We start from the raw sequence: 25,153 nt of genomic DNA, 5'->3' as shown, positions 1-25,153 counted from the left end.
TTGCATTTATATCAAATTTTGAAGGAAATAAAAAATGGAAAAGGTATAATAGTATACTAACCATCTTGTGATCAAACGTGGGATCTCTGCCAATGGTCTTATGAAGTTCATTCCTACATCCTTCCAATGAGCTTAAGCTCCTTGATCCTTCACACCAACGTATGGGAGTTGTATCTGTAATTATGTTTTGTTGTTGCTGTTGTTTCAACATGTCTTTAATCCCATCCAAGCTCTGATAACCCCACATATCTTTTCTCTATATACCATGTAATATCTGAACCACAAAAGTAATGACAACTCCAGCTTGTTGGAAAGAAACATCATATCAGCAGAGACTAAAGGCGAAAAAAGACCAAAAGAAAAAAATCAGACACCACCAATGAGAATACCCTTTCCCTTTTCACTCCCCCTCCCCCCTCCACTCCTCCCCAAGTCCAAATATCCAGGTATTGGTCTCTGCTTGTTGATAGATGAACCAGGTCCCTGGTCTATCATGGTACTAGGCATCAAATACTCTTGGCTTGATTTATTGGAAGTCATCAATATCTGTCATAGGGCTGCTCTTCTGCCGTGTTAGTCTACAAAAATCAGCCCCCTCCCAAACAAACTCTAATCCAAACCCACTAGACCTCGACAATGTTTCTCACTTTTCCATTTTCTCCATTGTCTGTTCTTTGTTTTGCTTTGTTGTGCTTTCATTCATGAACTCCAAGTTAAGTGTTGATAATGTTCCCCTGGCTCTCCAGATTTCCTTTAAACTACAGATCCTGTTCACTGCTTTTCCGCTTTCTGCTCATCATCAGGAAGCAACTACTCATCTCGCTGTAGACTGGGGAAAGTGATTTCCAGCAGTCTCCTTAATTTTAGAATATTTAGTGTCTGTGAGATAAGTTTCGAAGCTTAAAACTTCTGCAAGCAAACAACATTTCCCAGAAATTGACTGTGTGAACTTCTCTCTCTCTCTCTCTCCCTCTCTCTCTCTCTTCCCTTCTCCTTTGTTTCACCTTTGAATAGATCAGAGAGGTAGAAAGAGTTTCTTCCTACCTCCCTGGATAGATCTTGGCTGCTAAAACATGGAAGAGTTAATAGAGCAAACTACTGTTCATTTAATGTACATTATGTAGTTAAAAACACCCACACAAAATTTCATGAGATTAAAAACTGTGTGAAAGATGCAGCAGTGAAGAAGAGTGGAAGCTCTTTGTCTCCTTAGTAGTTAAAAAGAAGGCAGCATGTACAACCACACTCGTATGTCTTTACAATCCAGCCACAAGCGTGCCGTTGTAGCTATGTCCCAAGTAGCTGGATACAGCCACCCTCAGTATCCAGCCTACAATCCTATAATGCAAACTATTTTTTTCTTACATTCTAGACAACTTTTATTTTCTAATTTTCTAAAATGCTTTCCCATTTCATTCTCATTGTTTTCTCTCGTAGGTTTTTGTTTGTTGGTTTGTTTGTTTTTTAAATTTGGTCTTATTAACAACGTTAATCTGCTTTAATTGCAAGTTTTCTCAAAGAAGATCTTACTTCTCATAAATACCCGGTAACCAAAGGCCTCTGGTGTGGTGCATTCTGATTGCATTCTAACGGCCATGCCAGCAGCCAGCCAGGTGCGCCAGTGCAGTAGTCAACGGCGGCTTGATGACGACAGCGTGACCTTGCTTACCCTATAAGACTACACTGTACATACTCACACACAATACAAGCATGTAGCACTATTCTATTCAGAGAATACACATAGCATGCACACTCTTTGATAGTCGCGACAGTTACAACTGTATGATATGCTCATGTTCGCGTTTACATGCTGTGTTTTGATGATGTGTCAGTGTGCAGGCCTAGCGGTTGCGCTGCTAGTGCTAGCTACCAGCCAAAGTCCCGATGTACCAAGACTCCGTCGTAGCACTGCGATTGATCCTAAGTTTGATCGGAAGTTCTCCAATCAATTGTAATTTCGCTATTGATTTTCAAATCCATCTAACAAAACAAAGACGATGAGAATGGAGTGAAAAAACATTCAACTTGTATGAAAATAAAGTTGTCTAAAAGGTATGATATAATGTGAGGCTATTTTCACCGCTTTGCAGGGTGGTGGTGTGTGATGTAGGCCTATACTTGCACATTGCGTGTGAAGTGGTTCTCCACATGGCAATATCCAGCTTTTCCATGTGTATGGATATGTAAAGTATACACGTGTGTGGCTGTCTCCAGCGACTCGGGCCATGGCTACAACAACAACATGCGTGTGGCTGGATGGTAAAGACACATGCATGTGGTTGTATACACTGCGTAAAAAGAATAGACTCTGATGGCAGGTACAGCAATCTTTTTTTTATAATAATTTTTTGGCACATGGCAATCTCGGATTCCTCCACTGTCGTGATAAAACGGAGCACTATAGGAATTCAACACAGAGAGAGAAGCCCTGAGTCTTTATTACACCTTCCCCCATATACCTGGTATATTGCATTTGCCACAGTACATTTTGCTCAACATCAGTGGTGACATCATCCCCAATAAAGGATATCTAACCACTGGACAGGAATATGCTTTGTTGAATTTGTCAGTGCTTTCCTCCTTTACCTCACTGCAACACCGGTCGGCACGCATACACATTGAACATGTGTGCAGGGACATGGTAGAGAGTTCATCGCAACCTGTTAGGAGACACTCCGGGCTTTCACACCTACCAGGGAGCTCTTCTGCAGACATGCTTATAGAAACACGTTTCACGGAAATCAAGCTGTTTTTCTGGGTCTTAAAGCACATTTGAATCTTGTTTCTCCCTAACACATTCTTCTTTTCTTTTTCTTTTTCTTTTTTTTTTTTTGTGTACATCAAGCTTTGTCAGTCGTTGTCAGGAGGTGTTATCCACTCGAATTTTTGCTCGATTTTGGGTGCACACTTGTAACCTGAACAGCTTGACCTTTCAGAAGTATTGAGGAGGTAGAGATCTGCCTGAACATGTTCTAACGTCCTTGCCATCAGCACCAGCCTGTAGGGCATATAGTTTACCTTGGTACTCTGGGTACATACTCTTGGCCATAAAACGTATCATGAATTGTGTTTGATTGATAGCCCAAGAAGTTTGTGTCACATCAGTTGGCATAAAATTATTTTCTTCTTGTCTTTCTTTCTGTCTTTTGCAGTAAGTGGTCAACAAAGAAACTCACAAGTGTCTGAACAGCGCCTCTCCAACTACCTAATGCCTATAAGAAACATGGTTTCAAACAAGTTCTTTTGCAGGTGTGAAACCTCTTAACATTACTTTTACACAGACTTCTGGAAAGAAAAAAAAAAATGTAACAAAGAATGAAAAATGAAGCAATATTGGAATGACATCCTGGTTTATCGCACAACCTTGGACAAAGAAAACATCTGGGATCCGCTTCCCGTTCGGGAAGCATGCATATTCAATGCATATTACATTACTAATGAACTTCTATGTTTGCTTTCAGACCATCCAAATCATATCGGTTTCTGTTATGAGAGCCCTGCAATCACTAAATGAGACTCCGAAGGTCAGAGCAATTTACATATCGGTAGTCATTTGACTATTCTATGAGTCATTTAATAGTCGGCATGGCTGTCGATGAATCTGTCTTCAAACTGAACACAAACCAGCAGCTGTAATCTGGAAGATATCTCCACCTTGGCATGGCATACATGCATTTCCTGGATTGAGGGTCTTTTTCACCGGTAGGACGGCACCTTGACAGGGAGACTGTGCATCGCCATGACAACAATACATAACATCAGCTCAAGCATGCCAATGCATGGTCTCAAGGAAAATTTGAGAGAGAAACATCATCATAGGGTACACAGGAAAACCTACCAAGAATCTTAACAAAACCAGGATAGCTACTGAGACAAAACAGGAATTCTATTAAACTTGATCGAGGACATGAGCCTCATTTCAAGTAGAGATGTATAACTGGTATAACTGCAAGGTAAAACTGTCATATTCATCACAGTAACAATCAGAAATGCTCACAGCTGATTGGCCATTACACGGGACTGGCACTGTAATGACGCTCTTTTTTAATTTTGCGAAAATGTTCATTTTTGGGTTGTGTTTTGCTTTGTTTTAAATGTGGTATTCCTGGTGTAAAGTATTGTCCTTGGTCCAAATTTCCAACTTATTTTCTTCTCTGCATAGGACATAGGATTGTGCTGTTGCTAAGAGCCACAACGAAACATACTTGAAGGACGGCTATAGGTTGTATTTGCCTAAAGGCTAAATGTGGGGAATTTGTACTGAATGAAATGATCGAGTGATAACATCAAAATGATCTAGTGAGAATCCAGGTAAAAAAGATGTATGAATAGCTGTATCTACTTGAAAGGCATACATCATCTACAATGGCATCCTGTGGGTGTGTCTTACTGGTTGTCATGGTAATGGGACCATGACATTTGAAGGTAAGTGTCCCTCTCTCACTCTACACCAGAATTAACCAAGCAAAGATTTTGTAGAAAAAAAAAATTGAAATATGGCTTTCATTTGAATACAATCAAAATGATTTTTGTCTTCGATGAAACATTTCCTTTAAAAGCCTACCTACCCAGTAAGCAAAAGGTGAAGAAAGGTCAGACTGATTAAATCCTAACAGACTAGAAGGAGCCAGTGTTCCACTTTTCCACCGACTGCAAGTGAAAGTGCATAACCCCAGTGCATGCTCTTTTCCGTCGTCTCACCTGCCTGACGAAGTTAAAAAGGAAGCACGGCCAATACTAGCCTGTGCAATAAACCCGCCATGATTGCGCCCACGCGGACCCCGCAACACTGGCCGCTGATAACCTATCACGTATACCTCGATGCGGGTATGCTTGGGGGTCTGCACTCCTGGCAACATCCCAGTAGCACCCCACAGCATCTCCAGCTAATACCACCCTGGCAGACTAGACTAGCTGAGACCTGGCTGCCCCTGCCCTGCCCTCACGAGGCGAAAGGTCCTGGCCTTCTAATGATCAAGTCTGCCAAGTTCAAGGTACAACACCCAATTGGAATTTTGTCAGTCACCTGGTATCATCATCAGAGTTGTGAAATATCCGACAAGCCGTGGCTCTATCTCTCCCTCTCTTCTACAGTTGTATCTCCTCCCCTCCCTCCCCCTTTCTCTATCTATCTATCTATCTTTCTATCTATCTATCGCTCTCTTTCTAGTTATCTATGTTAGTCCAGTTCCTTTTTCGTTGCCTGTGAATCAGCTCTCAACATGTGGTAGTTGTGTGCTGGCAGGAAGCTCTGCACCTGTTTGTTAGGTGGGAAGTGGGCATGAATGAATGAATGAATGAATGGGGGACTCTGTCCCAGATAATGTGCTGCACTATGTCACCATGCATCCTGTCTATAATATTGGCGTACACAACTGATTTGTGCTGGAGAGTAGTTAGGATCTGTTTCCTCGGGTTTTTGCTCATCTTTGCCCTCCCATCCCCCCCCCCCCCCACCAAAAAATAGCCAAAGATAACATGACCTTAAAGTTATAACTTGGCTTAGCGTCAAGTGGAGAAAAATCCATGAGCAGAACTACATGATGTACTTGTTCTGTCGTAGACAGAGGGATACATTACGTTCAGAAACAGCATACTGAACAAGTTTAAGGTTAATCTTTTTTAGATCATGTACTTTGTGAAATTTGAATTATTTCTACGCCAACTCAAAGACAATTTTGCTTAAATTGCTTTTGTTTATTTTGCTCAAATATCTTTTGGCATTCGTCTCCTATTCTGATTTTTTCCCCCAACGCTTTCATCAACTCCCTTCCTTCCTTGCCAATCTTCATGTAAATACAAACATTGGTTGTTGTTTTGTTTTTCTACAACATAGACACACAGATAACAAACTCATTTGAGTATTTCCATATCACCTTTCAAGTTTCGTTTTTCAATGTCTACATATAGTTCATTCACTCTCACTTTCTATAGCCATTTCCTGTGTCACACTTTCATTCACTAAATCCAATCTTTATAATTGCCTCATACTCGTAAATCAAAAGTATCAATTTACATCAACATCTACTCACTCATGTTTCATAGGTAATTTTTTCTTTTAATAGCTGGTAGAAAAATAGTACTTGCTCATATAAATTGTGCTCAAAAATGTAAGGTGGCAATGTTTCTAACACTGCATCTTATTCTTCTGAATTCTGAGAGTGCCATCCAATCACTATAAATGGTGAAATATGAAATAAAAACTTCGGACAGGAATGCGGGTGTGTCCACATTCTTGGAATTATATCACACTTTTTGTCATTTTTATTTATTCAAGTCTCTGGACATTGTTCTTCTCAAATGTTGAAGAATGAGATCTGCAAAATCTCAGTGGGGTAGGGATGCTTTTTTCATTCTTTTTCTCTTTCTTTTCTTCTCCTTCTGCTCTCCTCCCTATTATATTTCTTCTTCATTTTCTCCTCAATCTTCCTGTCTTTCTTTTCTGCTCCTTCCTTCTCTCCCTTCTTATCTGCCTTCTCCTTCTACTCTCTCCTAATTTCAATTCACTTTCCTTCTCCTAATTTGACACTAGATAGGGCTACCATCTATCTGCTCCCAAACTCTCCTCTCCTCTTTCCTCTTCTGTCCGTAGGTGTGTCTTCATCAGCCCGAGTTTTCAAAATAGCGCTTTTTTAGCAGTTGGGAATATTTCGCGAAGTCAAATTAGCCTGCTATTTGTGCGGTGAAGACGCAAATAGTGCGCAATTTGATCGGGAAAATATCCCAAGAAATCTTGCGTAGTTCGCGATTTAGCCCACTTTTAATTTGTGAACATATGCTATTTTGGGTGCGTCTCCATCAGCCCAAAATTTTCTCGATCCCTCCACGCTTCCGGTTAGCCAGCTGGCTGTGGGGAATTATTGGAAAGCGCATGTTACATGTATGTACAAGCTAGTGAGTGTGTACATACACCCACGGTGTATTCAAGGATCACATGTACGTACTAGGCCTACTGTTGTTGACATCCGTACCGTGCATGCTGGCTTTTTCATCCTTTTTATACTTCTTCTTCTGGTCCACTCTACCTATTCCAAAAAAGTTGAAGATTCTTGTAGATTGTGTGTATTCACATGCGTTTTAAACTCTGCAAATTGTTAATTTCAGATGTCTCACTGGACAGAAGAAAGAGTAGTGTTATTGATATCCCTTTGGAGAGAATATGCTGCACTGCTCACCTTCCCTGGTTGTAGTATCGTACATACGGTGATGTAGGTGATTTTGCGCGGGGAAATCCACTTTCAAAACGCGCGCTAAGCAGAGTAATGATGCAAAGTACGCATGCGTCAAATTTCAGGCTAATTTTCCCAAGCGGGCTGTTCAAGCGGATAAAGACGCACATTCGCAGTATCGGGCTATTTTCCAAGACCGCAAAATATCCTGTTAGTTTGAACTTCGGGCTGATGAAAACACGCCTAGTATGAACCCAGCATCTCAACCCAACACCCCTCCCTCAGGAGAGATCGTCAGAATTGACCATCCCACCCGCCACTGACCGTATCATTATGATTTCAATCATTTTGAGCCCAGCTACACTGGCCAGAGCTGGTTGCCACATGCCAGCTGTCGCCACTGCATGCCCCTGTCCAATTTCTATAAAGGTTAACCAATGCATCTACCGCGAAAAAATTAAAATATGGCTTTTTTTTTTTTATTTGCCATACCCGCAAAGCATGCCCCTTACAGAACATACATATCGGAGTTGTAATTTCGAGTCGTAACAACCTTGATACCTTCAAATCTGAACTGAAGACCTATTTTTCCCAGCATCTTTGTGGATAATGTTCCATAGATAAATGGCACGATATAAATATTGTTCATCTTCATTATATCATATTCATTACCCCTTTTCAAACGTCACAAAATTTTGCATGGTTGAAGTATAATATCTCCCAACATTGTGTTTGAAATCTCACGGTGATACATCTGAGAGCTTCTAAAAAAGAAATGAAAAACTATCCGTGTCACTTCAGAATACACTCCCCTTTAATACCAAGAATTATGGTTGGAATTTTTGGGGGGTTAAAAAAAAAATTCACTGGGAATCTAAAGTATACCCTTTATCATAAAGAAGTTTCCAGTTATATTATTCTGAGGATTAGGTCTACATTATCTACCTATACAATAAACCAATATCAGAGGAATCATATTTCCAGGGTTGCAAAAAGGGACACAAAAACTTTACACATCAGTATGCAGTGTCAGAGCTGTCATTAAAGAATTTGAACAACAAATGCTTTAAATTTACAATTATACATTAATCTTTCCCCTCTCCTGCTGTTCCCGTCTACCAAATTAACACATATTGGATAAACGACCAGACAGTAGCACAACAATCTGAACCACAAGCGAATTAGCCGCCCATTTGCTGGGCAAATTACCAGCACAATTGGATTAGGGACAGCGACTGGACGATAGAATCTGATGGTCAGCCTTGCGGCTGACTGCTCAACAAGGAGGGTCAAGGGGATTTGAACACATAGTACAGACAGCTGAGAGAGGTCTCCAATACACGTTATGGAACTTTATCCCAATTACTGGACGCTTAGAGCTGTAATCACAACACACTATCTTTTAACAATGACTTATCCTGCAAATGAGCATACAGTGTATTTTGTAATTTTGATACTCCATCTATCACTGCAAAATGGGAGTTATTAATGAAAAAAGACAAACAAACAAACATGTGAATGATTTCTGGTGATTTGTTTCTCTTAGCTCCATGGTGCCAATAAATGATTGGATAAGAGATGCTAAAAAGATTGAGATTATCATGCACCAAAATTCAATGGCTGACTGTGATCAGAACAAAACTTGTTAAATCAATACAACCCTTGAGTACTACAGTAAGGCTCAATGTCTTATACACATGATTTGTGTTTTACAATAGTTTTGGAGAACAAGAAGAAGTATAGCCTTTGGACAACAGAGTAGGAGAAACAGGAATATAACCTCTTTGAGTGTTAGAACCACACTTACCCCGCGGCAGAGGAAACCAAATCTCTAAATAATCCAATAATACTTGCAAAATTCATCTCTCGTTGGAAGTACAGAAAATAGAAAAAAAAAGAAAAAAATATGACGTATTAGTCTGCCTGGCTAGCACCACATATATAACAGATGGTTTGGGGAAGATGCTACAGCTGTTTCAGACGTGCAGGTGAACTTGTTTGTAAAATGTGATTAGAAACACATTTAATTTAAACCAAGTGATTCTTGTAAGTCTGAAAGCAAACTTAAATAAATTTTCTCACCCCCCCCCCCCACATAATTCTGAAATCATGTTTAGCCAATCATAGTTCAGGGTGCATTTGTAAAACTGTAGATGTGAATGACTTGGTGTCTTATCCATGATTGAGAATGCTATCATTAAAGGTGTGTTCATAAAGGCACGGCACGTATGTATTCTTTAATAATGTATATGAGAGAGGAAGGAGTGTGTTTGATTATATAAAGGCCATGGAGTTTTTGATACAGCTGTTGAATGGGATCATGTCAGCAGTTAGCAGTCAGCGAAGAAATTCACCTCCATTGTCTGAACACTCTGCACCTCTGACAGAATTCAGAAATATGGTTGTGGAACAAGTTCTCTGGTAAGACTGAAAATCTCTCATAATGGCAGTGAGAAACCTCCTGCTGACGGTGGTGGAAAGATATTGGGATGCCAGGGGCAATATGCGCAGGACATTGATTAGATTCTCTGGGCTGCGGCTGGCAGAAGATACCCGATAATAGAGGCACATCCTTAGATCTACTGCTACTCTTTGATAGATACCATGGGTATAATGATGACGAATATGATTCAGGGAAGATAATCCGGACTTTGGGAGTCATCCGCACGAGGGATGCCTTCAGATTTTCAAGCCAGCAGCTTGTTTTTGTTTGTTTTCATTCCAGAGGATTTCACACGGATGTGAACTTTCATACGATTATTTATAATTTTCATAAATCAAATCTATTTTTGTGGAAACAAATCTTCTCTCTTTTATATTTTCCTTGCTGGATACCAGCCTTTATCATTACTGTTACATCAAAGTGGATGTTCTCAAAAAATCTGTTATGGTTTTGCTTAAAAAAAGATAGATTAACTTCTTTAAACACTGCATGTTCTGTTCAATTAGTGCAATTTCATTCATAAGCCATTGATCAACCTCAGTATAATTACTTCCTTTACTCCAACTTCATGTGAGACTACCCTTGCAAATTTCCTATTGACACAGAAAACCGAAACCAACATGATAATTCATGTTTTCAAGAAGAAAGGATTTGAAATAGGGAATAACAAGTGGCAAGTTCCTCCTTCAAAAATTGATAACAAAAAAAAAAAAAAAAATCCCTGGCCAAATGTAGGCCTACATAGTATCCAAACTGCTAGTTACATGTACATACAACATTTTAAAGACAGTGCTATTGTGATGCATGGTGCAAAAACTGGTTTCTGAGTCATGTTACTCTATACTTTATTAAAGTCATTACTCTGATATCACAATGTTGTCATAAACCGCCTTCTCTTTGAACAGTCCACCTCCTTTCTCGCTCTCCTGCCCACCCCCCACCCCCACCCCCAACCGCCATCTATTTCTTCCTTTTTTTCTTTCTTTCTTTCTCTTTATCTCTATCTATCTCTCTTGAAATCCCTACATAAATTCACAGATGACAACTAGCAAAACTGAAATACCTTTCAAGGGTTAGACATCGCCTGAACTGAAGATTGCAATGTTTACAGAGACACAGTGTATGTAATACTGTAAAAGCTGTTAATTTGGCATACAGATATTTTCGTGACCGAGGAGGTCAAAGACATTTTCGCGAGATGTTGTTTTCGTGGTATGACATAATTAATTGCTGGACATATGTGAATCAAATTATATCATTTGTCCAGCAGTGAGATGTACTTGCCTGGTGGCTTTGTAGAACCCTGACAAAGTTTTTCTCTACTGTTGCACTGTCTATTAAGAACCATCTAACTACAGTGATGAGACACAAATCAGAAAGCTAAGAAACCTCACAAATACACATGCACAATCATAAAGATATAACCTGTTCCATCAAAAAAAAAAAAAAAAAACAACGCTTAATGACTATGTACAAATGGAAAGAAGACACTGATAGTGTGAAACATATCTGTATATAGGTGGAAATTTTTGCACCATTTCACACAATGTGACAATAGTGCAAAAATAAAAATGAGCATATGTTTTGCTTGTTATATTATATAATTTTCTACCTTTGATTCCTGAAATCAAACAGAAAACACACAAAATTAATCTTACCTGCTGAGTGCATAAGATTACTCATGCTAAAAATGTCTACTTTAACAGTGACAGAAAGACACACACACACACAAACAAAATATTGCTACACTATATCCTGACATGTGGAATTCACAATTTTTCTCATTACGTGTGACAATCTTCGGTGAACGAGCTGGCATTGACGAAAATTTTTCTTCCTGGCAACCAATCCCCAATTCACATGCATGCACGTCACACCGAAACACCCACGCCTAGTAATAACGTTGTTAGAAACATATTTACAACATCACGAAAGGGAAAGACAAAAGAATGATAAAGAAAAGCTCGTAAGTGCTAATTCAAGCCCACCGATACCTGGATCTATGACACCACTCCAGAAATGATTAGAAACCAAATACAGAGGAGAGAGAGAGAGAGAGAGAGAGTAGCGGAAGTAGGCGAGAGCCGGAGAGGGGAAGTTGTTCGACCCTGGGGGTCGGAAACTATCAGTCTCTAGAAGCAAACACACCGCACACACTATTGAAACAAAAGGCCTCGTGAGACCCCCTATTAAACACAATTCTCTACTAAACAGTGCACATTCTAAACGTGAAGAAGACTTTCACTGGAAATGTCGTAATGAAATTGGAAAGAGAAAGAGAGTGAGACAGAATGTGGGGAAAGACGGACTCAATTAATAAATCATGCTGTCAATCATGTGCAAAATGCAAGAAGGAGCTAAACAATAGCACAGGCTGAGACAAAGAAAAAAAAAATCAATCAAAGGAATTCAGGACCGAATAACTATAATTGCAGCTCTCTGGAACAAGAGAGCTAAGAGTCCGTGCACAGCAAATAAAGCAAAACGCATCCCACTCCTGAACAACATTTGGCTTTCCTTACAGGTGCGTAGGAGTAAGTAGGAGGAGATGGTAAGTGTATTTAATGACACTCAATCACTTCATAAGTGGTATTGGTGATGCGCAGTTTCATATTCAATAGAGCTATCAATATGAGTGGTATGCTATTAAAACCATATTATGAACAGACTTCACAAGAAATGCTCCCTGAGTCAGAGCATAAAACTGAAACACCTAGATCCTTCCGACTTTTCCCATAAAGGGAAACTATGATTTCTTCTTTACTATTTTTAAGGTAGAAGATGCTTCAACATTAAGAATTCTTTTGATCATGTGCTCAATGTTTTGTTTTCGTTTTTAGATTACACATTTAGTACATACTTTCGTTACGTTCACATGACATTTTCAATCTTTAAGATTAACTCTAAGTTTTAAACAATGACGCATGTCCACACGAAACCTAATCTTTATGATCAAACTTTCGAGAAAGAGTCCCACTTTAAAATTAAAAAACATATCATGAGTTTGCGTTTGTTGATTGTCATGTCCACATGATGCTAAAAGTATGAGTGGGAACCCCCTCCCCTCCACAGCATTTTACCCGAAGATGTCTTGTGGTTCTAATAATAGACCTATCTATAAGGTTGCTAACCTTCAAGTTCGTCAACACAGTCGTAAACTACACGCTAACCATGGAAGTTTACAACTTCAAATTAATCTGTAATATTTGAAACATTGTCTGAACCTTATGACTTGAACAACTCAATATGTAACTATTCTATAAAGATTCACAACAACCCTGGGAGTGTACTCTCACATGAGACAAGTACACATTATCCAAAGCACCAAACAGTATAAAAAAAGAAGAAATATAGCAGAAGTTGTTTTTCAAAAATTCTATCAAAACAAATAATATCCTTAAATTTTGAGATCCAGGTCCTGGAAGAAATTTAACACATACATGTATTTATGTGGCATTGTTATGTAGTATTCTGTGCGCAGACCCTTTCAGACCTACACTGTAGCACACTGCATGCAACTACTGAAGAAAGAACAGTCACAGCACTTGAAGAATGAGAACACAGAAAACATGGTAATTCAAAGAAAAAACAACAACTTCAGAAGCACATCACAGCAAACTGTGCATTCCATTTTATACTACAAGACAGGCAGAGCACACAAATCAAAAGGATGGGGTTCATTTTCTTTCTCTGATTTTGAAAGCACCAATCCAAGCTTGAGGCAAGCAAATGCAGTCACCAACCTGGGGCTACAAGCAAGCAAAAAAAATGAAACAAAGATATGAATATGCAATTAATATAATATGCAGCACATGGAATATGCATGGGTGCAAACAGGAATAATCCATGACATGTTCTTGTAACACAATAGTTATTTACTACCAGCACATTACACATGCATTGCATAACAACATTGACATCTATTGCAAAGCAAATGAAAAAAAAAAAAAAATATGCAAAAAAGGTGCAAAGCAAATAAGCTTTAGTGTTTGCAAGCATTCATTTGCATTTGTGAACTGTGCATGAAATAGGGAGCAAAAAAAAAACAAAATGTAAATCTTAACTCCTGCATGTGACAAAAAATGTTTCAGCGCTTGTTTTGCCACATGACCACAATAATGAATAAACAAATTCAGCAAAAATCACAATGCAATATAGCAACAAAAACTGAAATTTGACTCTTTAAAGAAAATATGAGCAGGCCTACACATAGGAAAAATATATTCCTCAAGACACTTGAAAACTTGCAATTACATAGGTGCATTACTCACAAACACACACATGCACACAAAGGAAAAATCCTTTGTGGTTTATAGTAATTTAAGAACATGGTATTCGGCATTTCAAAAACAGAATTCTTGTATGCAAAAAACCATGTGTGAAGTCCCATAAACTTGTTGACAAGATCACCCATAGCTGTTATTGCTGATTATACCATGTTCAACATGTCGAGAAAAAAAAAATTGTCAGCTATGGTATCTTGCAAAAAAAAAAAAAAAAAATCCCCAAATTCCAAATTCACAGATATTGCACATGAGCAAAAATGGCCTGTCACAAGCATTATCACTGCCAGTCGATTCTACCATCTGTACATTCCATATCTCAGGGGCCCTTGCCTCTGCATGTCGGGGGCCGAAAACATATTTATGCTCCCGCTCGCTCCACAGACTGCAAAAGTTTGCTCATCAAAATTTTGATGCGCAAAACAGAGCCACCGCACTTTTATTGCCAAGTGGGTTTGCGGGGCGTCTACAAGTGAGCAGTGACATCATCAAAGGCTCACCCTAACCTCATGCTGTACCATCCTTGGTGATACAAAAGTTTGTTGGAAACATTTGGGTTCAGAATCCCTTTGGAATGATGTACACATCTCACTGTCCTCCCTCAGTATTACTTTCTTTGGCTGAGGGAAAAAAAAAACGGCATGAAGGCTTTTGCTCAAATCAGAACAGTTAATCTATCAGGGCACTTGTACTTAATCTTAATTAATCTTAATGTACTTAATACTTGTTAGTGATAAAGGAAAGTTAGAGTAAAGATTAGGGTTAGGTTTAGGGTTAGGGCTAGAGTTTGAGATAGGGTTCAGATTAGGTTCAGGATTAGGATTAGGGTTAAGGTTAGGGGAAGGGTCTGGGGTAATTGCCCAGGGGGTAGTTGCCCCAGACCCCATTTAACATGTACTGAGGAACACTACACTTTTCCTATTGCTAAAATAATTAATGATGTTATCATGTTAGATGAACATTTATATTTTAGTTGTTATGTGTGGGTTTTTGTTTTGTTTTTTTTTTGGGGGGAGGAGGGGTATCTTCCTGTCTCCTGGAAAATCCCTTTGAATCTCATTTGAACAAAGATTTGCACTCTCTGATGGCTATTCATGAATTGTCACCTGTTTGCAATATTCAATGAACAGCTTTACCTGTGGGTCATCCTACACAAACTGCTCTCCCTGTACAATGAGTGATACACAGAAAGATACATTAGCTCTATGTGGACAACATCCCACTCTCAGAATTAATGAATTATCAAATTAAACTTTCTATAAAAAGATGCAGGGTTAAGACAAATTTGCAGGGTTTAAACAAATTCCCCCTTGCTGATTATCTATAATTTCACTCTTGGGTGGATGGAGTCACATTAGAACATACCAACGATAGTCATTTCTTTTTCCAAAGATATCAACAGCAAATCTATACATATTTACAATTATTCGAACATTCCACACCATTCACGTCTGTAAATAATTGCTGCCATAGACAGGAATTGACATCCAAGAAGAAGTCATTCTACATATCTTTTTTTTTTTTTTTGGGGGGGGGGGAGGGTAAAACCAAAGCAACTGACTAGAAGCAATAAGACTGAGAGTGAACAGGTATTCAGAGTAATGAAAATAGTAGCATATCAATTAGCTTAGCATATCAAGCATCCCATCAGGTGCATAACAGGTCTGTACTGATTATTTTACTTGTGTATTAAACCAGGGAGGTGATTTAATGCTTGATTCTGTGTGAATTGGGTTAAATGAATTAACATGGCAGTGGATGGGAAATAGTGGTGGGGCTGAGGGGGTGGGGGAGAGCTGGGAGAAAGGTGAGGAGGAGTGAAGAGCCGCTCAAGAGAAAAATGAACTTTGGAGAACTCATCATCGTGTCCTCATAGCCACTGGTGCTATTAAAACTCAGTCTATAAAATGTTTCTGGCACAGCCTGTTAGTGGAAGGTAAGATGATCGGGGAGCTCTCATTGACCGACCCGGTTTTTTATAGTTCCTGGAATGTTCCAGCAGCGCGGAATCGTAAACACTATCATCTTTCTGTCTTGTTCCGTGGGATGTTTTCGTTTGCTCCACCTGATGCCCCATGCTGCACAATTAATAAATACATTCGAGTCTGGGTTATGAAATCTAATATCTCGGTGCGTGGCCACCCCACTGCTCTTTCCTCATATCTGGTTCTGCTGTCTTGTGATACACCCAAAGCGTGATGGCTGGCATAGCATCGCTGCCTTCATCATGCTTTCTTAACCCTCAAAATCATCTTCACAAAGCTACCACCTGTCCCAGTAGAAAGACGATCCTCTGTGCCCCGTAGGTGTTTGGATGAATGCAACACAGACGTTCAAAACATGAAATATATGCTTAAGAAATGCATAGAAGACTTCCCTGTTCTTGGGATGCGTATAAAAAAAAATGGAAGCATCTCCTCGAGATTATCTGTGTGAGCGTTGAAGTCTATGGGTGCGTTCGAGCGCTCTCCTAAAGTGAACTGTACCGTACCGTACCGCGCCAGGGGAGCGTTCGAACGCTCCTAAAGTGTACCGTACCGTACTGTACCGAGCCAAAAGTGGACCACTTCCCGATGTGCTCCAAAAGCGTACCAAAGCGTACCAAAAGTTCGTTGTAAAGCATGCGCGTATTATGCGCATACGTCACAATGCAAAAACATCATTCTCTTTGTTCGGGACAGCTGTAAGTAGGTCAAGCGCAAGGTGAATGACCTTCTTGCTACAAACAAGCGTGACCTTTTCTAAAAATAACTCGAGAGGTACGCTTTCTCAACAGAGCATTCGAACGCTCCCAAACTATCACAGTACGATACGGTACGCTTTAGTTCAGTTCGCTTTGGTTCGCTTTAGAGCGTTCGAACGCACCCTTTGCAAAAGAACAGAACTTTGGAGAATAAGGGGAAAAACAGATTTGTCAAAAGACCATGACCATCACCTAATTTTATCTGGTTTCTCACGATATCTGGATATCATGGATGCCTGTGTCTGTATCTGTCTCCGTGCTTTTCTTTTCACGTAAAGACTCCGTAAAGTCTGCCGCGTTATTTCAGTCTTTTATCATGCAACCTCCCTATAGTGTGTGGTAACACGGATCAAGTCAAAACTGCACGGCACGGTAACTGCTGGTTGTTTACTTTGTAATGGACGCACATAATCTCTGTATCAACAGAATACTTGGTTTTTGTAGAAGGACTTCTCTAAAACATAAGCTCACTTGAAGTGCCTCTGAAAGACGGCATAAAATGCGATCTCCAATGAACATATCATCAGCATATAGACATAGTGACTGACATTTGAAAAACTGTGGACAATTCTGCCTATTTGCTGGCATCACTGGCAATTACAGTCACATTTCCCTAAACTAAGAAACACAAGTATTTCCTCATATTATTTTTGAACACCCTACACATACTTTTCAGTCACTTTTGAAGGTAATATTGCTAATTTCTACTGCAAAGATCTCATATCAAACCTCTGACATCAATAAAGAGGCTTGTCCACATTTCTGAGTGTGGGTTGGGATTTTAGCTGATGAGAACATATGTGACCCGCTACAACAAAAGGATCCGAAAGTCGGGGAGGACAATTTTCTGAAAATGGCATGACATTATTCCCTTAGTCTTCTTCTTTAATTTCATATATAGCACAACTCATAAAAGTACTTGGTTGCAGAGAAATCAATGATTTTAATAGCGCATGTCAAGTGGTTGTGGAAATCAGAGTTTCGAGAAAAACGCCTTCAAAGTTTCCTTCCAACACTATCATGATCAAGGGGAGGCGAGACAGTTTTCACCGCTTGACAATAGATGGTATGCTCCTAGCGACCTCCGCAATGTTCATTCAAGCTTAGCGCTAGTGCCGTCTACGCATGACCAATCAGTAATCAGGATGCCACGCACTGACCAATAAGATCACTCCCTCGTTGCTAGGGGCGGAGTCTAGCTGCGGCGCTCAATCCAAATCTTCAGACACGTTCCTGTTACGTTATAAAGTCAGAAAATCATGGCCCAGAAAAATGCTGATTTCTTGCCTTTCCTTTGATCATTTAGCTTCGATATTTTTGCAGATGATAGACAAAACATAGGACTACAAAATTATGCCAAAAACAGAAATCCGATTGTTTTCACCAATTTTGATGTTGTGACGTCAACCTCGATTTTCTCAGCTCAGCCGTCAGAGACTTTAGGATCCTTTTGTTGTAGCGGGTCACATATACTCTGGAAAGACAACCCCCTTTTATGCCATGTATGTGTGATAAAATCTTCTCTAACCTATTAGTGTGATCTCATCCTCCTATGTACCTTAATACAGCTCTGTTTTAAGTTCTCTGTGTTTTTTTGCATTTAATACTTGTCCATTATCAGGAACTTTCTCGAGTATAAACAGATGTAATTCTCTCCGACCTTCTATGCCGTGCAAGATGAGAGTTTGCGTAAACATTGAGATGGCATCACGGACTTCTCGTACCATTTACATCGGGATGAACAATTATCACCAGTCTGACAGACCTGCAGAGTATAAACTCATTCGTTGAAAGCAAGCAGCTGAAAGAGCCCCAAACTGAAAGCGATCAAATGAAAAGTGATAATGCCAAGGTGTGTCATTCGGGGGTGACTCTGCTGTAGTCCCATCAATTTATTTCTGGGGTTGGCAGCTCTGGAAAAGAAGGGGCCACAAGACTTCTGCCGTGATTCAATCTCGTAAATGGGGAGGGCAGTATACACAGTCGTATCCGTTGCGTAAACTAGCTGTCTGGTGTGGAACGGTAGAGGACATGTGACCCGTCTCTGCAAATAAACAGCCTTTGCCAGATTTTCCTTCCCTCACATTTGGGCCCGTGTTAATTTGTGAGTCATTTGTTTGAAATGGGAATATACAATTTGAAAAGCCTGCACCGCATCAAAAGAGTTATGTTCACATTTGTTCTTCCCGGTGTCTTCAAAAGCCTCATTCAAGACTATATCTGATTTACTTTTTCCTCCCATCTATTTTTACAACTCTTTCTCTCTTTTTTTACTTTTTTTTTCCATGCACTTACGTCACTGGAATGAATATTTATTGCTGTAATTTGTGATATCCATTACACAAGACATCTCAATCTCTAACTCAGCCTATCAGCATTCTGTACAGTTTAGAGCTGGGAATTTATTCTTTTCTAATCTTTATCTTGCTGAATGAGTTTGTATCCTCTTTCTATATTATCTGATTTGTTCTATGCATGAAATGTTTAAATATTATATCTGTGTCTATGTTAAATACACTGTATACTTGGAATTTGTCCTGCAAAATTGCTTTATCATAATAGATCACTCGTGCCCTTGTAAAATGCATGTGATCTCTTTTTTCATGGCTTCTTAAAGTGTAAAGATTGTATCACATCACAGATTATATATAGGTATTAAATAGCAGCTTTGAGTTTGTGATGTCATTCCAAATCTTTCCAATAAATGGTATTGATGTGACTATACATCCAAAGCAGAACAGGTGAATATGTTCCACTTCTGATGAACTTTCTACTCAGTACATCCCTAAACTCACACACACCCACACACGCACACAGACAAATAAGAAATGCCACACACATGACCACACAAAACCATGCGGTAAGAGATGCAGCCATTTGGTCTCTTTAGATCCCGTGGGCCACTCACATTCATTGGTGCTGGCTATCAAGTGTTTGGCTTGGACTGTGTGACAGGCATCATTAGCACTATGTAATCTATGCTGAGCAGAATATGTCATTCTCTTGCACGTGTATGGCATATGTGTGTGGCATATGTGTGTGTGTGTATGTGTGTGTGTGTGTGTGTGTGTGTGTGTGTGTGTGTGCGCGCGCGTGTGTAACAGAGAAAGTCTATCAGGGATTGAGCATTCATGAAGTTCGCACACTTCTTTCTCTACTTCATACTTTGATGTGACTAACATAATAACTTGAAGATGGCCCTCATGTTCTTTCCCTATAACTTCAGTTTCTTAATTTGCACGCACAGTAGCTTTTAAAATCTAAAATAGTGAGTGCAGAGTTCAAAATTACTGGAAAAGTCATCTAAAGCAGCTTTAATGGCTCGATGTGTTCTTTTATAGCATCATACACACTTCTTATCTGCAACTGAAAGAAGACTCAAATTTGAAGTTGGCAGTACCCATGATATTTTACTGAGTCACTGCAGTAAAGAATGCCACTTTTATGGGTTTAAATCTAGTCAACTCAGGTGGCATAACTTTACAGTATATCTATAAACTGAAAAAAAAAAGAGTGATTGACGTCTTGCACTGCTATACAAAACTGACTAGCCTGTGTCTTCAGTCAAACACATTTGCATTTTAGTCTTCAATTACATTTTTTTTCTTCTGCTTTCGTTTTTTCCACTTTTCCTCTTTTGATTTGATTGATTTAAACAAATACATATTTTCTCTGATAGTATTTCACTCCACTTTTCCTCTTTGATTTGATTGATTAAAAAAACATATTAGTATTTTTTTTCTGAAAGTCTTTTACTCCCTGTTCTACTTTGCGGGGAAACTGAGAGGTGTTCCTTCACTGGCAGGGAAGTCATAAGGAGTCAGATATGCTACCAGACACCCCGCCTTCTCAAGTGATTATCCTCCAACACATGGCAGCTTGCCAAGCGAGGCCTGCCACATCGCACATTTGCGCTCTCTCCACAGATTTTCTTCTCACCTCGACACGCTGCTCCCACAGCAAAAGCAGGCAGAAAGCTCGGCGAAGACGGGATGTTTGGCAACGTTTTTCAAATTGCGGTATCAACTTTTAACAGTCTGTTCTCCCGGGGTGGCACGGTCTCTTTATTTTCTCAAGCATTTCCGATTGCCGGCTCGCAAATTCATCATCCAAGCATCCAATTTCCAGGGGGGAGAGGAGGTAAGCACAGCTGTGTCATGACAGCCAGCAACATGACGGCAAAAACACCACCTCGGCCGCAAGTAAACACGAATATCAAAGTTGCATCTACTTCCTCCCATCATCAGGGATGGGAACAGAAAAAAAAAAAAATGGAAGGGGGTGTCTACTCTTGTGCTTTTGATTCAAAAGTGGAATGACCGTGTGATGCATCCCTTGATGAAGCTAAAACAGACAGGCACTCTCAGAGTTTGCTGTCAAGTGCACACGTGGGGGAAAAAAGATGCTTAATTCAATAAAGGTGAGACAGTCTGAGGCTTTCTTGTGAACCGGTCGCCTCATCAGCTTCTCAAATACAAAACAAATAAAACAAGGATCCTGTTGTAGCAAATCTGGAAGTACATACAGGACTTCTATTTGTATATTTTTCTCCAAAACATCATAACTAAATTTGCCAAAAAAGACAAAATACATACACACATACATGATGGTGCAAAAGAAGAAGAAAAAAAGGAGGGTGAAGAAGGGCATGAACAAATTGACTAAAAATTCCATAAAGTTAGTATGACTTACTGTAATAGGTGAGATCAGCAGTGGCTGAGATGGAATCGAAGCTGGACCCACGTAGCTGGACGTCGCATCGGTAAGAGCCCGCATCCATCTCTGTCGGGTTGAAGATGGCATAGACAGGGTTTGACCCCTGCTGCCGCATGGCGCCATCCTTGTACCACGTGACCTGGATAGCTGTCAAAGGCCTTGAGAGACCAACGTGAAAATCAAAACATACATATAATTATATATTCTGATTAAAAAAGAATTACCACTGTAACTTGAGACAGAAGATTCCCGACTGCAGGCAAAAATTTACTTTTAAGGAAATCAAGTTAAGAGGTAACTTAAGTACATTCCCTGGAAGGAAAACTCTCTCATTACATTGATTGCTTGTTAATGCTGTACTAGTCTTTACGACTCACATTCCTTGAACATCCAGCTATCAAAATATATGAAATTGAGTGTTAGAACAGGAAGGAATGTAAATCCAAGAGGTCTTGTACATGATCAGCTTCAGGAATGCTACAGGAAATACATCATCAGAATGATTCGCCCAATCACTGTCTTAAATCAGTCGGAGAGCAATGTTACTTTCAGTTCCTCCGTGAGTGCTTTAGTATCCAAATGTAATCCATTTTATTTCATACAATATGTTGAAATAAGAAAACAAGACATACGACATATTGGCCCGAATTCACGAAGGTGGTTTAAACTTAGACCATGGTACAAATTTAGACCATGGTCTAAAATAAGCATTAAATAGGCGTACCAATACATGCGCGCATAAATGCATGTTTTTTTACTGGATGCCTGTTAGCGTACGCAATCTGTCAATCATATATACGCAGAAGAAATTTACATAAACCATGGTTTAAATTTAGACCACCTTCGTGAATTCGGGCCATTATGTCTATTCAAACTGCAAGTTTGTCTATGCATTACCTACTAAAAGTGTGACCCGCTACAACAAAAGGATCCGAAAGTCGGGGAGGACAATTTTCTGAAAATGGCATGATATTATTCCCTTACTCTTCTACTTTAATTTGATACATAGCACAACTCATAAATGCACTCGGTTGCAGAGATATAGATTATTTTATTAGCGCATGTCAAGTGGTTGAGGAAATCAGAATTCCGAGAAAACCGCCTTCAAAGTTTTCCTTCCAACGCTATCATGATCAGGGAGAGGCGAGACAGTTTTCACCGCTTGACAATAGAAGGTAAGCTCTTAGCGACCTCCGCGATGTTCATTCAAGCTAAGTGCCAGCGGTCTATGCACGACCAATCAGTTATCAAGATGCCATGCACTGACCAATAAGATCACTCCCTCGTTGCTAGGGGCGGAGTCTCGCTGCGGCGCTAAATCCAAATCATTGGACACGTTTCTGTTATGTTGACAGTCGGAAAACCATGGCCCAGAAAAATGCTGATTTCTTGCCTTTCCTGTGATCATTTAGCTTCGAAATATCGGCAGATGATAATAAAAACATTAGACTACAAAATTATGCCAAAAACAGAAATCCGGTTGTTTCAACCAATTTTGATGATGTGACTTCAAACTTGATTTTCTCGGCTCAGCCATCAGCAACTTTAGGATCCTTTTGTTGTAGCGGGTCACAAATCATTATACTGCAAATCACCAGGAATACCCCCTAAAATATATGTTTTTCTCTGATTTTCTGTGCATCACTGATGACATTTGGAAGAGAAACGAACAAAACAAACTTACACTATTCATATCAAAGACAAAAATCACACATATATAACATTTAATGTGATTAAGAAGAGAATGAAGGGATCTTGTTTATGTAGTGGGAAAGCTTGGTGTGACCACTTCCTTTAAGCCACCCAACTGACACAATGAAATCTCTCGTTATGGTTTTTTGTACTACAGTCCTTGAATGACAGAGATGCGGGCAACTCACACTGCATTCACGATGCACTCCATCTCGACGAAAGTCTGTCCCGGCGTTACCACTGTGTCCTTTGGGGGAACAACCAGCGAGGGTTGAACGAACGGAGCAGTGGGAAAGGTACCTGGAGGGGGAAAGGAAAGAGAAAAGGGAAGAAAAAATTAATCAGTGATCACTGCCAAATTGGCAATCCCTGTGATTGGATTGCCAAGATGGATACAGTGTTTGCAATTTACTTGTAGTCTGTTGGTTTATTTTTTTGGTTTGTTTGTTTGTTTGTTTGTTTTTTTGGGGGGTGCTTTGTTGTGGTTGTTGTTGTTTTTTTTTCACTTTTTTATATCAAATCTGCTAAAAAGGCCTCAGAAGAATCTGCCATATCTGTATGACAACATCAAAGTACCTTCTTAAAATTTGGTGCTACTGTCTAGAACAAAAGCCAACCCCTTCTTCAACTTGATTTTAGTTAGATAAGCGGTGCTGATATCAGAACTTTATTTATTGGATATGTTGTGGTGATCAACATCAATGACCAATGAGAAAAACAAATCAAATTCCTTTACTTCATAGGAAGATTTAGAAGACTTTTTTGTTGCTCTAATCATCCATTAATGGTTGTTAAGAGAAAAGTAATTTGTTTGGTTTTTGAGACTCTTTTTGTTGTTGTTGTTTTGGAGATTTTCTTGTTACAGAGGGTGAGTTTTCCATAAGTTGTATGTCAGTGGTCATGAGGATGGAGTAGGGTTGCTCTTTAACCCATTGAGAACGAGTCCTGAGTATACTCGGGCAGCTGTCTATGGCGTGTTGTAGCAAAATCAGCCCTTCCTCAACGGGTTAAAAAGACTTGTGAACTAGTGCATGAAAAGTAACATCAAGTTGACAAGCCCTGGATTCTACCTTGAACAACAAGCGTGATGGTGGGACTGATCTGGGTCCGTCCGTAGTCGCTGTTGACGGCCTTACAGGTGTAAGTGCCCTGGTCCGACTCGTTGGTCGCCAGGATGACGAGGCGCTGGTCTGACGTGGTGAAGCGGTGGTTCTCCTGCCCCTCCACAATATCGATGCCGTTGTATTGCCACGTGATGGTCGGGGTGGGGTAACTGTCTGTAGTGGCGAGAAAGTTGTGACAGGGAAAGAATGTTAAACTGTAACACCTAAAAGTATGAGTAGGAATACCTGGTATCACGTACTGTAAAGCTGTCATTTGACTAGGAATACCTGGTATCATGTACTGTAAAGCTGTCATTTGACTAGGAATACGTCCTGGTATCACGTACTGTAAAGCTGTCATTTTTGCATACAGATACAATGTACTTTTGTGAATGAGGTCACAGAAATATTTGTGAGATGTTGTGTTTGTGATTTGACAGCGAGGCTTTCGTAAGTCCCCTAATGCCTGTCCATTGGCAATGTTTTTTCCCCTGTTGTTAAATCAGAGACCCAACCGTGAATCGCAAAATTCACAAAATTAAAGGGATGGTACACTATTGGTGGAGATGAGAATTGGGCTTTTAATTTTTTGCGAGATACCAAGAAAACTCTTTTTGAATATGATATAGTACAGAGCATACCATTTTAGGAGGAATTCAAAGTTTATTTGATGAAAATCGGGTTTGTAATTACTGAAACATCCAAAAACAAAGTAAAACAAAGCGATCGTAATAATGTGTGGGTCCTAAACTTTATTAGAATCGCTCTTTTTTGGATATCTCAGCCATTTCAAAAGCAATTTCCATCAAATAAGTGTTGAATTCCTCATAGAATCACATGCTCTTTCATATTTTATAAGAGGTTTCTCATTATCTCATTAAAAAAAATGTTAGAAACCTGAAATTAGGTCTCAATCAAAACTATACGATCCCTTTAAACGGTCGCAAATATAACAGCTTTTACAGTAGATTCAGGGGCAACTTGATTTATTCTTTTTATGTGTG

At 39.6% G+C, this 25,153-nt stretch overlaps 1 protein-coding gene across 1 annotated transcript in view; it reads right to left on the bottom strand.

Annotated features, from left to right (window-relative positions):
- Positions 1 to 25,153, bottom strand: part of LOC140231570 (protein sidekick-2-like) — a 136,945-nt gene that overhangs the window by 62,476 nt on the left and 49,316 nt on the right. Inside the window, exons 4-7 of the mRNA XM_072311708.1 lie at positions 24,117 to 24,323; positions 23,235 to 23,346; positions 21,331 to 21,512; positions 11,607 to 11,612 (exon numbers count right to left, since the gene is read on the bottom strand). Coding sequence (XP_072167809.1) covers positions 11,607 to 11,612; positions 21,331 to 21,512; positions 23,235 to 23,346; positions 24,117 to 24,323 — 507 coding nt within the window. The remainder of the gene's footprint in view (positions 1 to 11,606; positions 11,613 to 21,330; positions 21,513 to 23,234; positions 23,347 to 24,116; positions 24,324 to 25,153) is intronic.

The sequence above is a fragment of the Diadema setosum genome, chromosome 8 (assembly GCF_964275005.1).
Source record: "Diadema setosum chromosome 8, eeDiaSeto1, whole genome shotgun sequence".
Taxonomy (NCBI): Eukaryota; Metazoa; Echinodermata; class Echinoidea; order Diadematoida; family Diadematidae; genus Diadema; species Diadema setosum.
Note: the sequence above shows the minus strand (reverse complement) of the source record. Positions and strands in the feature narration are given on the sequence as shown.